Raw genomic sequence first — 14,149 nt, 5'->3', positions numbered from 1 at the left:
TCGAGTTGGTAAATGACACATACCCTGGTATTCTGACTCCTTCCTCCACTCGAACCTCCAGTGGAGGAGATCCCTGAAATCGATTTCCGCATTCATGTGAATTGCGGAATCCTGCCCTCATCCGAGTTGAGGGAGGAGTGAGTGTGGAGGAGGGACTCAGAATACGGCCCATAAAGTCAGAGAATTTATCTTGTTAGTTAGAACCACACCCCTCAAGACTTATTGTCATCGACTGTCATTTCCCTTCAAGTGTGAGCAGAAGCTTTATTTTTAAATAACAAAGAAAATGAGATGCAACACACAATCTGATAAAAGGATGCCACATTTTTTTTCCCCACCTCAATGATACTAGGTGGGGAAAACTGAAAAGCAGGCAAGAGGGCAGACTACTCAAAATACAAATAAAATACAATATATGGTGTCCCAGCTATCATGCACCAAGATTTAAAAAAAGAGTAATGGCGTAAGTCGAAGAAAACCTAGTGCATAATGTTTGCAGTACTGTGGAGAAGCGGGCAGCATTTTTTTCGTTAATGAGGCTTGACTAATTAATTGTAAATAATTATCTAACTCGAGAAGTGCTGTCCTAATTACTAAAGTGTCAATGAGGCACTTGTACGTACCCACGAGGGTCATCTAACTGCGGTATTTTCACCGACGAACTAATTGCGTACACGTTTGTTCTGACTGATAAAGAAAACCCGCGAAATATGAAAAATACCACGTGACGGCGCCTCCGCGCGCATCGTAAAGCAATTCCCTCAAACAGGCTGCCTCTGAGTTAGCCAGAATGAAATAAACAAAAGAAAGAAAGAAGAAATCGCGACCGAGTTTGTGTCTTATCTGCACATGCGCCCTGCGAATCTTGCTGTTGCTGCTCCTTCCATGCATACCATTATCAAGGTGATGCGCTGTATCTTCGGGCGGGTGACAGGTGAAGTAGTTGCTTTCAATCAGCTTATTTGGGGATGCTGCTTTACAATGCACGCGGAAGCGCCGTCACGTGGTATTTTTCGTATCTCCCGGGTTTTCTTCATCAGCCAGAATAAATTAGTATGCAATTAGTTCGTCGCTGAAAATACCGCAGCTAGGTGCCCCTCGTGGGTGCCTACCAGTGAATCATTTACACTTTAGTGATTAGTAAAGTACTTATCGAGCTAGATAATTAATTATAATTAATTAGTCAAGCCTCATTAACAAAAAAAATGATGCCCGCTTCTCCACAGTACTGTGAACATTATGCACTAGGTTTTCTTTGACTTACGCCTTTACTCTCTTTTTAAATCTCGGTGCATGATAGCTGGGACACCCTGTATACACAATATACAATATACAATACAGTATATACAATACAATATACAAATACAATATATATAAAATAAAACTGGCAGGACATAGATTTGTGCGCTGCATACGCTTGGTATAAGTAAGAGTCAAGCCACAGTAATAAATCACTATGCTTGCCATGCAGCTTAAAAACTAAATGTCAAGGAGTTAATTTTCTGTTGCAACGCAATGACGAAATACAAGTACTCTTGTGTTAGGTGTTTCAATGGATGTGTGGAGCGATTAATGCTTTCTAGAATGAGACCCTCCTGGTTTTCCAGTAAAAAATGGGAGGGGACGAGTAGAGAAATGCAGGTATAATTGGTAATTTCCAAACAAACAAAGCATCATTTCTTGTCAAGCAGGAGCTAATACGCCTCGAGCTTCGCGTTCACTGCGCCACCTGTCGCCGCTTCTCCGAGGCGTTTACGGGATTTGCGCTGCGTGGATGATAGGGGCTCATGTAGTGTTTTGGTTCTGTTTCGCTTCTTTTTGCATTTCCGCACCCAATAAAACTTGTTATGGTGGCGTATATAAGCAAAGAGGACCTTTAGGCCCCTTAAAAAGCAGCTGCGTCTTCGTGGCGTACTCGAACGCCAACGAGAGTACCCGAGGACGCGGTTCTGCGCGCTTTGTCGCCGCTCTTCCGGGCGTAGGCGACGGCAGCAGCATTTCACCACTGTCACCTCTGAATACGTCAGGCACAAGTGAATCCTACTGTCGCCTCGTTTAGACCTCATACTGGCAGTGGGAGGTTGGTTTCGTTTTGCAGCGCCGACAACGAATGCGGCTTCATTTTGAATATATACGTCACAGAAAAATGTGTTTTGGGGATGTGATTACCCAATCCCGGACAATAACATGCCTTTTATAAGAATATAAGCCATGCGAAAATGTTATGTATATTACAAGGCTAAGCATCATTAAATATGCGCCCACTCACGCCTTGTAGCAAGAACCAAAGAAAGTTAATGAAACTACGGAAAAATAAACGCTGTGCTAGTGCAGAACAAACATAATAGCTTCAAAGGGAATGAAATAACCAAGTGCAGCTTTTGATATGCTAAAAACGTTCTTCGAAACTTAAGCCAGGTAGGACTCACCAGACCTGCTAGACGCGAAATTCACTGCTATTTCGCGAGACATGAGGGGGGTGGGGGGGTGAGGGGAGAAGGACGCTGTGTACAAATGCGGAGCGAAATCAAGCAATGAACATTTTAGTAACCACACACAAATCTCGCGTTAACTTTCCTTTTATTTTTCGACTTCAACAAGCAGCTGATCGTTCGGCGGACGCATTTTTGTACCGTATTTTCCGGTGTATAAGTCGCGGTTTTTTTCTGAAATTTTCGTTGGTGCGTCTTATCCACCGGTGCGACTTATGTATGGAATAAATCCGGTTCACGGCGGCCGCGCGTGGCCAGCGTACGTTGAGACACAGCTCTATGGTGTAAATCAATCCCAAGCCCACCGGAACAGCGTTTCTCATAGCCCATATGTCGCTCCGGGACGTTACACCAAAGAATTTGCAGTTTTTTCTAGTCAAAAACAATGATAATGGCCTGCGACAACCGCGCGCCACTTACGCCATGTGCAGTAACTACAGTTCAGAATAAATTCAAAGTAACATCAAAATGGGTTGCAAAAACAAAATGCAGCTTATGAATTATTACAGAGAGTTACTCTGAAGGAGGTAAACGTGCTGCTAATTTTTAAAATGACAGCTTGCGGATAAGTTTAGATTTTCGGGCCGCTTCCATCACATCACTTCCGTCCGCCATGACACCTTTATTGCGCTGATTTACGACAGCACGCAAGAGACACGCGATGTTTGGAGAGGTGGCCAAATGGGTCTCCGACTCTTGGGACTCCATTTCTACAAAAACAGTTGTAGCCGGGTTGATAAAAGCCGGAGTAAACCGGTCCGCGAGTGGTAACGATGTTGGCGAAGAAGACATCAGAGAGTCGGAGGACGACAGTGATGCGCCGGTGGAACTCCCACTGAAGATACTGAATTATTTGTTAGCGTGTCTGAGGAAAAAGACTTCGATGGTTTTGCCTAAACACCGTCCGTAAGTACATGCCATCTGTGTGTATCAATAAACCATTTTTGAGAAGTTAGTTCTGTCTAGACTTTGGATGTTATATGCCCGTGTCTAGCCCTCCTTACAAGGGGGATGCGTTAGCCATGTACTTTCGCCGCACTTTCTAACGATCTGATTCACCATAAGTTCACCTAATTAACAAGTGCGTCATATATAGCGGTGCGTCTTATATACGTTTTTTTCGGAAAAACTGTCATTTTGAGGGGGGTGCGACTTATACAAAGGTGCGACTTATAGACCGGAAAATACGGTAAGTATACAGGGTAGGCAGTTCCCAAGCGATGAAAGATGTTGCTGGAAGAGTGTGGTATCTGATAAGGCCCTCTGATTTTTGTTTGTGCTTTTTCAGGCTCCCTGTGCCATATGACGATGTTTCGAAAAAGCGTATATCCTCCGCGCTGCTCGCGGAGGATATACGAGTATGTAGATATGAATGTTTACGGGCGCTCACCTCACGACAAGATGACCCTTTGTCAAAATGGCTCTGGTCTGTGCTAGTTGGTACATCTTCGGTGGGAATCAGCTTGAATAAAACGAACACAAAAGAGGGGGTAACACAACACACTGCTGACTATCAACTGGAATTTTACTGAAGGAAACACAGATATATACATACGAAAAAACACGAAAAATATAAAAAGCTTGTTCACGTCAGTCAGTTAATGATTAGCGAAGATTACTGCGCAGAAACTCTTTTTCGGTACGAGACAGTGCCACAGACGGCACACTGACGCAGCTATCTCCAGCTTCGTCTATCGCCAATGCTTCAACTATCTCTCGTCCGATTCTACTTCTCTTCCGTCCGATAACTGCGATTTTGTTCACGTAGGCTTCGCAGGGGCAGTCCCGAACGTGGGTGGCAAGGTGGCCGGAAGGGGTTGCTTGGAGCGAAGCAGCATGCTCTCGGGCCCTGTCGTTCAGGCATCGGCAGGTTTGTCCGATGTAAACGGACCGGCACTTCAGGGGAATTTTGTAGACGACATTTTTGCAGCAATCTGCGTACCTTGTCTGGTGTTTTTTGTCACAAACTGGCAAAGGTGCGCACCGTTGCCAGTTTGTGACAAAAAACACCAGACAAGGTACGCAGATTGCTGCAAAAATGTCGTCTACAAAATTCCCCTGAAGTGCCGGTCCGTTTACATCGGACAAACCGGCCGATGCCTGAACGACAGGGCCCAAGAGCATGCTGCTTCGCTCCAAGCAACCCCTTCCGGCCACCTTGCCACCCACGTTCGGGACTGCCCCTGCGAAGCCTACGTGAACAAAATCGCAGTTATCGGACGGAAGAGAAGTAGAATCGGACGAGAGATAGTTGAAGCATTGGCGATAGACGAAGCTGGAGATAGCTGCGTCAGTGTGCCGTCTGTGGCACTGTCTCGTACCGAAAAAGAGTTTCTGCGCAGTAATCTTCGCTAATCATTAACTGACTGACGTGAACAAGCTTTTTATATTTTTCGTGTTTTTTCGTATGCATATATCTGTGTTTCCTTCAGTAAAATTCCAGTTGATAGTCAGCAGTGTGTCGTGTTACCCCCTCTTTTGTGTTCCGTTTTATTCAAGCTGATTCCCACCGACCCTTTGTCGTGTGCTGATCCCCGAGTATAATTTTGAATTATCCATCGTACTTTCGTTGAATGTTCGCGAAATTAAGACACACTGGCTTGTAAATGGTGGTGATCAAAATATGAAGTATGATATTGGAAAACGTAACTGGCGTGCTGTCAGGTATGAGTGCTTCGCTAGATTATGTAAGAGCACAAAACCGATTTACATCGTAGTATATAGCCGTAGCACGACAATCTGAGGAAACGCTGGTTACAGAGACACTGTTAGTAAATATCAGGGGAGTGTTACTACAAACACCGCCATGCATACGCCGGTTCCTCGACGCTGACCTGTGAAACACACCTGGGGCTTATGCAGGCCAAATGTCCCACAATAAGATCGCGTCAGAAACATTTAAACTCTCGTAAACACACCCCATTTGTGAACGGAGTGACTGCTCCACATAAACATGGATTTCCAATGTCCACAAACGGTAAACCTCAGTCGTGAACGGGACGCAATAGAAGCGGCGACACTGAGGAGCGGGACGGAGACTCCCGCGGCTGCTTTCGAAATGGGCCGCTAGGGGGATTTCAGTGGCGCCCCCACAGGCAGCGCTCGAGGCGTATAAAGCCACGAAAAATTAAATGCTTCAGTTCAAAGAACAAGCCACTCAGCTTTTAATGTTAACTTTTACCCGTTTTAGAGACATTAATGTCCTGTTACATCGTCGCATTTCTGTCCACCGATGTCGATGATCTACCAGTATGTTTCCCACTTTCCGTTCATAAATGTGCTGAGTAAAAGTGACGACACTGAAAGCGTTAATAAATAGGGAACGGATGTAGTGGAGGGCCAGTGCTGTGTTGTGGCCAATCCGCCAATCTGGTGGTGTAGCGTTTGCTGAAGAGAAGGTGTCAGCAGGAAAGAGGAGAAAGAAGCAGCAGTTCAGGGCAGGCAGTAGTGAGACGGTGCCCGCGTGGTGTAGGCCCGGGGTCCAACGCCGGCGCTGCCGTCCAAGTCACTATCCGTCGCAAAACAGGCCCTACGACAGCCGTGGATGCCGCCAGAAGAAGCCGGTGTCTGGCCCAGTGCACCGGCGACGCGGAGCGCGGGCAGCGAGGCCTCGTTTCGGGCCTAAGCTCTCTCCTCACGCCGCTAGTCATCGGCACCGCCGCATTCTTCGCCGTGGGACCATAACGCTGGTTTAGAGCGTCTCGGCGCACACAGCTCGGCAGCTCTGCAGACAGACCATCACCTGCCATCGGCTCGCCAAAGCCACCGTGCCAGCCCCCAGCGGACTAAAGTAGGATCCATGTTTCGTTAGTTCTCTCTTTGTCATGAACATAGTCGTCGTATGCTTTCCCTTCCTGACCATAGGATTGTTGCTTGAATATAATGTGCAAGTGTGTTTGGTAACAGTATGATGGCTCATGACTCTCCACGCGATCCTGCCCATTCCTTCATAACAAAGGTGGCCATTTGCACTTACCTGCTTCAGTGCAATTGGCTCACAACACATCTTTTCTGTCCTGGAATTATTTCCCTCTGTAAGGCCACATGCATAGTGCTGACAAGCTATGTGAAGCTTTCGTTCCTGTCAACCACTGCAATGCCTGCAAAGTAGACACCTCCTGTTACGGCCGCCATTACAAAGCAGCTACAGGCTCGAAAAGCCTCAGCGTTGTTCTATTGCCAACAAATTGCTATACAGGACACTGCACCTGCATTTGCACCCAAATAACGAGGATGACATTGGCTCACCGATTCCACTTTTAGGATAGAGGCGAGAAGCTTCGGTTGTGCATTCAGGATTTCGGCGCTCGTTAAAGATCTTCAGGTGGTTGAAATTTTCCGGAGCCCTTCACTATAGGGCCCCCCATAGGTCAGGCGTAGCTGCGACGTGCAAAGCCACCCCAGTAAATTAATCAATGACTCACCAATCACTTCTGGCGGCTCGGAACGGAATCCCTCCGGCTGCTGCCCCTGCAGAATGTCCAGGAGGGCGCGCAGAACCGCCAGGCAGAAGGCCGGCTGAGCAGAGCGGCTCTCCCGGATCAGCTCAAAGACGCTGCACAGGCCGACGCCCACGATGCGGGGCACCGCCTGCACAGCATCCTTGCTCTCCCCACTAGCCTCGTTCTCGGAGTCCGAGTCCAGCGGGTGGGGCAACGGAGCGGCAGACTGCGGGGCTGTGATCCAGTAGAAGTGGCGCGCCGAGTCGCGCAGGTGTTTCACCAGGATGCACTGCCGGACGTTGGTGAAGACGGCAAAGGGCGACGGGTTCCCCCGAATCTCCAGGAACGGACTGCCCCATGGCTGGACGTCTCCCCCGGCAGCCTTGCTCTAAAAACAAGGGGGGTAGCAACCCATCAGGCCTGCCTGGCTGACATTCTCGGTTAGAATAGTCGTTGCACTACCCGTAAACTGACAAAAAGAGAAAAAAATAAGCATACTGCACCAGCACAACAAGGACACACAAGAAAAAACTACCAGCTGGATTCAAAAGTCAAAAAAGACAATACTGAGAAGCTTTTGAGTAGAACGAAGTGGCAAGGCAAAAAGACTTTGGGGGCAAATTCTTGCAAGCGCCAGACTGGGTTTGGCAAAACTGGCATCCTGTGAGGTCTCAGGCAACTGGCTTTGTGCACAAATACGAATTCATCTTCACAGCGCACAAATAATGGGACAAAGGGGAGGATAACACTGGACAAGCGCTGATCCCGTCCTTGTCCCATTATTTATGCACTGTGAAGATGTATCTGTACCAACTAGCCCGGTTTTCTACGCCACAAATACGACATGCTCTCGTGATGTATTTCACATGAAGCCCATCCCACGAGACCTCACTGAACGCCAATCTTTTCAAACCCAGACCATCACTTGGAAGAATTTGCTCTCTGGTAGTGCTACACAACATTGCTCAGCCATGTCTGTTTGTTACAAATTCCAGTGTATGGCCTTTTATGCATCCTGAGTTTGTCTGCGCTATGTTCTGGCTGCTTTGACAATTTATACACCCTGATATATGCACTAAGCTTAGGTGCCCTTAGAAGCACTTCTCCCCCCCCCCCCTCTTCCAAAACACATTAAATAAGATTATGATGCCACCATCAGCGGCTTCATTTTATAAAATTTAGGCCATTTTGTTACAAGGCAGGACACAATTTTTTTTTTATATTTTCACACATCTACATTTCTGCTGACTGAATCGACCCTCGCATTCATTTAAATCATGCAGAATTGAACCATTCAGACTTTTACATGAAATGAAAACTGCTGTTTCCAACTGCACCAAAGTACTTGACCACTAAACTGCATAACACAAAGCACAGAGCACCTTTGCTGAGAATAGTGCATAACACTTGTCGAGGAGCACGTAAAGGAAGAAAGAAGTCAAATTAATACTCCTCCTAGCACAAATTGAAGTTTTAAAAGCTTCGCCTTAACACATCAGTAACCAACTTTCTAAAAGGCTTTCCTCTGTTGTTTTGCAAAGAACAAAGTAGAAACTATTTTGATTCACTTACCTTTAACTTTTTTCTTTCTCTTGGCGTTTTCTTTTTGGACTTCTTGTCCTGTTTCCTCCTGCGTAGAGCAGGCAAATACACAGAGAGGGCGTCACAATTGTGAGCAAGCAAACATTTTTTTTTTTTTCCTTCGTGGTCTGGTAGGAGAACAGCTTTGTACGTAGATCAGCAGCCCAACTTCACACACCTTCCTACATCTTCACAAGATCCCAACAATTATCTTGTTTACCGGCCGCCAAACACGTCATCCTGTTTGACAGCTAAGCAGCTACCCGTACGCACTGCACACACTCGTCGCAGCTGAAGATCCGCACCGATCACGCAACGGGTCGACAGAGAAATCCTGCGAGATTAGTGGCCAGTAAGCCGCTGCTTACCTCTCCAGCGGGAGCCGGAACATCTCGTGAAATTCCCGCTGCAGCGCATCTTCGCTTGTGTCAAACGAGCAGGCGCTGGAGAGCGAGCGCTTCAGGGGGCGAGCCTGATGCTTGCAGTTTGGGTGTTGGGGGCTGCTGACGGCGACGGAGGCCATTCTTGCCGTCGAATCGAGGAGGAAATAAAACGGGGGACTTGGTCTCTCCACTGAAAGCGCCCTTTTGGGCGGTTTAGGCAAGCATCTCGCTTGTTGGAGAGGTGTGACCGCGGAGGAGGCTTCCCGGCTGCTACGGCGACCGGTGCCCGATGCGACGGCCCGGAGGCCCAGCCGGACGGGCGAGGCACGCCGCAAAAGCACGCCCCACCGGCATTCAGTCCCCGGCGCGGGAAGCTTAGGACGAAATCACAGCATCTCACGAGCAGTCATCAAGCGCTGCACGACACAACTCGATTTACGCAGGTGAATCCAGAATTATCGCGCAACTTTGATGAAAGATGCAACAAAAACCAACAAGTACTAACAATGGCCCAATGTTGCCGCACACTGCTTTATTTCCGCGGTGCTCATTCCTGTACACTCATTTCGTTGTCTTGAGTCAAAGAAAGTATAATTTAAGCTCTCAAAATACTAAATCCCTCGAATTTTAAATATATTTTTAATTTATGAAACAAAGTTAAACAGCTTTCAACATCTACCTCAAATACTGGGGCTCTTCGATTTACAGTCTGGACTCGCCGCGGATAGTCCGCGGGTAGTTCAAAATCGAATGCCGGACTGCTTCTCGCGGTGAGTCCTGTAAATCGAACAGCCCCACTCAGTAAGGCTGGCAAACCACTTCTCTGGACTAGGAGTGCATGAATTATATTGAGGAACAGGTCACGGAGGCGTTCAGGCAGGATACAGCTGTGGAGGGCTCACGTTTAGTGACTGTGTCCCAGGAACAGGAGGTGCAAGATACAGAGGAGTGGCTGGGCTTCGTGGGACTGGCGGAGCTAGACCACATAATTGCAGGGATAGAGGCTGGCACGGCGAGTGGCTTGGATGGGTTTCCGGCATCAGTCTTGAAGAATTTGGGCCCGGACCAACGGCGAGAGCTACGTGGTATCCTAAGCAGAATGCTGGAGACTGGAAGGATACCCAAGGACTGGTGCCGGGGACGTATGTTGTTCCTATACAAAGGAGCTGGAGAAAGGAGCAACTTCGCCTCGTACCGCATAATCACGGTGACGCCGGTGCTCTACAAAGTGTACGCGCAGGTCCTTCGCCGAAGGATCCAGGCGTGGGCGGAGAGAGAGGGCCTGCTTGGAGAACTCCAAAATGGCTTCCGTCGGAGACGATGCATAGAGGACAATCTCTTCATCCTCACCCAGTGCGTGGAGCTGGCCAGGGCTGAGGGACGGCAGTTGTGGGCAGCCTTCCTAGACCTAGAGAAGGCCTATGACACGGTCCAGCACGCTACGCTCTGGGACGTGCTGCGCACCAAGGGTCTCCCCGAGGAGGTTGTTAGGCGGCTGCAGGCTTTGTACACCGACACCGAGGTGGTGGTGGAGTGGCAAGGCTCCTACTCTAGACCGGTGCCCATTGGAAGAGGACTGAGACAGGGGTGCCCACTGTCCCCCTTGCTCTTCATGCTCTTGTTGGGAGATCTGGAGAGGGACTTAGAGGGAAGTGAAAGTGGTTTCGACGTCTCGTACATGGAGGACGGACGGACAGTCAACCAGCGTCTCCCAGGCCTGATGTACGCCAACGACATTGTGGTGACAGCGGGCTCTCGGGAGGGGTTACAAGAGCTCCTGGATCGGTGCACAGGGCAGGGAGAACATATGGGGCTGCGGTTCAGTGCCCGTAAATGTGCGGTACTCCGATGGGGGGCGGCCGGAGGAGAGGGAGATGTGGAGCCTGTGATGCTACAGGACAAGGCACTACCGTTTGCATCCTCCTACAAGTACCTCGGAGTTGTTTTCTCGACGGAGGCGGACTATCTGTCAAGGTACGAACAACTGCTACGAGAGAAAGCGCGGAGAGGACAGAATGTGTTGAAGGCCAGGATTCTGTGGTCTTTCAATCGTATGGAGGTGATCCGGAATTTGTGGAAGGCGGCAATGGTTCCGGGCCTTACATGCGCCGGTGCGGTTCTATGCCCCTCGGCTGCCACAAAGGAGTACCTGGAACGCCGCCAGAGTAAGGTGGGAAGGCTGGCCCTGGGGTCGCACCGCACCACACCGAACGACGCGGTGCAGGGCGACATGGGGTGGTCGTCTTTCGCGGCCCGGGAGGCGACAGCAAAGCTCTCATTTGAAATGCGAGCTTGGACCGTGGGGGAGACGAACTGGGTCTACCGAGTGCGTCGGTGTCTTCTTTTCACGGCACGTTCCACGCGCTGGATGAAACGAGTGCGCGCGTTGTCGGAAAAGTATGGAGTGCCACTACCAGCCCTGTGTAACCTAAAGGACACAACCATGACAAGGGCCAAGGTGCGTGAGCGTGTGTCGCAGGTAGAAACCCAGCAGTGGGCCGACAGGGCCGCAGCCAAGCCAGCGCTACATTTCTACGTCGCCCACAAGAGAGAGATACGTCGTGAAGGCTTCTATGACAACGCAAGCGGGAGTGGCCTTCTGTTCGAAGCGCGATCTCGGACGCTGCGAACAAGGCGGTGGCAGGTGTCATGTGGGACGGCGGAGAGCGCCATCTGTGAACTCTGTGGTGAAGAAGAGGAGTCGATAGAACACGTCGTGCTGTCCTGCCCGCGGCTGGAGCCCAAACAGCCCAGTGGGGTGTCGCTGGAGCAGGCATTGGGGTTCAGACAGACTGGGCCGTCAGGGGGCGCGGCGGCTACTAGTGATGGACGTGATCGAGGAGCAGTGACGGCCATCATCGACCGGACTAAGCGTAGACTGGAGGTGTGGAGGAGCCGGACAATGGCGTGGGTGGGAAACAATAGGGGTGGGGGGCCAGGTGCAGAGGTGTAATCAACCTGCTATGACACTCACGGGTGTTCTCGGGGAGTGTCAACCCGTTTCAAAGGGGTATAGCTACAAATCCAATCCAATCCAATCCTAGTTGGTTAGATTAATGCGCTGCTTAGGCTTACGGATGGAGACAAAGGGCATCCTCCATTTACCAGTCTCGGACGGTTCGCGGGCAGTCCGAAAACTGCGTTCGGACCGGAAGCCCCATAGGAATACAAGGGAAAATACAAGCGCAGGATCGCGTCTTGGGCAGTCCGCGGACGATCCCGGACTGATAATCGAGGAGGCCCAAGGAAAGACACAACACGAACGGGAGAGCGTAAACTTGATCAAGGTGTCTGCCGGTGGCCGGCTTGCTGCGCATGGCAAAACATGCGTTTGCTGCCCGAAGTTAAAAAAAAAAAATTAGCAGTGGCTTAGCTCGGCTATGCCAGGATATAAGTAGCGTGAGCTAAGGTTCAGCTGGTTATTCTTAGCTTTCCTGGTTATCTAGGATTGACTTGATTATCATGCTTACTGCTGCTGTCCCGATTTAGGCGGGACACGTCCCGGTTTTGCGGCTGTGGTCCCGCTGTCCCGGCCGCAGCCTGCTTGTGGGACGGTGTTTTGTCCCGCTTTCGGCTGGAAATATGGGAAATAAGTATCCCAAGCCCAGTGTCACTAATGAAAAGCTGGAGGAATGAAAGAGAACCCGTTTGAGGAACTTGAAGAAAAGAGTGCACACGATGGAACTAAGCAAGAAAGTGTTGTGTGTTCCTTGCTTAGTCCGAATGGCTGAGCTGTTTTGCTCAAGTTAGTGTGCCAACAATCCGTTCAGCGCACCTTCTGCGTTTGACGAACGCTGGGTGGGCGGGCTTCAGCACTTATTTACTTATTCAGCAAATAACGCATAATTGTTCGTTGAACAAAGGCCTAGAGAACTACGAAACGTATTATTTTCCAGTTAAAACAAAATTTCACTGAGCTTTTGTCTCTCTTCAAGCTATGTGCCACGTTCTTCCTTACAACCCCCCCCCCCCCCCCCTCCGTCTTGCTTTGGGGTCCGAGGAATGTAGTCACTTTAGACATATATATATTTATCAAACGGCTCCGGCGCAGCGTCACCAATCGCCCCGGAGCTAAGCTGGTTCCACACGCGCACGCCGGTGTTGCCGCGACGCACGAGCCATCGGTTGCACACCGGGCCGCCCCTCGCATGATCATCAAGTCGACCGGGCCGCCACGTGCGGAACGGAGGTCGGCGGCGAAGACGCTGGGCGCGTGGGGGGTGTGAGAGACGCCGGGCAGCGAGCAACGTTCTGTGCGCCGCGTGACGTTACTGCTCCTCGCGCATGCGCAGCACGGCTCTCCAGGAGCCACGCGAAACTGCTCAACCTCGGCCTACAATGACTGCGGTAGAGCAGTTTCGCGTAGCTCCTGGAGTTCAGCTGGAGCCTGGAGCTCAGGCTACAAAATTATTATCTCCACTTACGCTATTATAACGATTGCAGGTGGAACTTTCGCGAAATCTGCATTATTGTGGAAATGCAGGTTATTATACGTACGGTTTGCCATTTTCCGTAATTTTTTATAGTTTTCTTATTTCTTAGTTTTTTAAATTTAGTTCGACCAATGATCTCCATTTACTCTATTACAACGATTACAGGTGAAAATTGCGCGAATTATGCATTGTTGCGGAAATGCAGGGCGTTACACGTTTCGCCCTTTTTCGCATTTTTTTTTTATATTTTTGTTATTTGTCAGTTTTTCAAAATTTTGATCGACCAATCATTTAAATTTACGCTATTATACGATTACAGGTGCAACTTCCGCGAAATCTGCCTTTTTTTTGGAAACGCAAGGCGTTACACGATCGTGGCTGTGGATGTACTCGGCAAAGAACGCACTAAAAGACAAGTAACTCCCCGCGCGTGCTCCCGCTGCCCACATGAGCTGTGCTGGTTACAGGGCCCAGGCAACAACGCGGCCCGTGCCACTGCCGTTAGCGCCTAAGCCTCAATGTTTGGTGCGCTGGGCAGCTGCGAGCGTAGCCTGTTTTAACTTTATTCCACTTGAACACGCGTCCTCCTTCGCTTGGTCCGATGACGCCTCGACTTGATTTGAAGCTCGAGAAAGTGAACTTTTACTAGTTATACCATATAGAAGGGCTTCTTGAAACGAAACTAACGGTAAATCTGGGCCGGTGGTCTTTATGCTATTGACATTATCGCGTGCTTCACGTCTTCTTTTCCCTTTCGCAAGCCCTGTGCACTTTATATCGTGCACTTCAGAGCAAAGTTCAGTGTAAATCGAATGTTG

The 14,149-nt window shown here is 49.5% G+C and overlaps 1 protein-coding gene across 1 annotated transcript in view; it reads right to left on the bottom strand.

The window, feature by feature from the left end:
* The window catches only part of Hiw (MYC binding protein highwire), a 145,993-nt gene extending 136,628 nt beyond the window's left edge, over positions 1-9,365 (bottom strand). The window contains 3 exon segments of the mRNA XM_077702493.1: positions 6,917-7,322; positions 8,507-8,564; positions 8,884-9,365. Of these exon segments, the coding sequence (XP_077558619.1) occupies positions 6,917-7,322; positions 8,507-8,564; positions 8,884-9,038 (619 nt within the window). The 5' untranslated portion in view covers positions 9,039-9,365.
* Between the last annotated feature and the right edge of the window lie 4,784 nt (positions 9,366-14,149).

This window comes from Haemaphysalis longicornis, unplaced genomic scaffold (genome assembly GCF_048455015.1).
Source record: "Haemaphysalis longicornis isolate Haplotype H1 unplaced genomic scaffold, Haemaphysalis longicornis Haplotype H1 scaffold_3, whole genome shotgun sequence".
NCBI classification, from domain to species: Eukaryota; Metazoa; Arthropoda; class Arachnida; order Ixodida; family Ixodidae; genus Haemaphysalis; species Haemaphysalis longicornis.
Note: the sequence above shows the minus strand (reverse complement) of the source record. Positions and strands in the feature narration are given on the sequence as shown.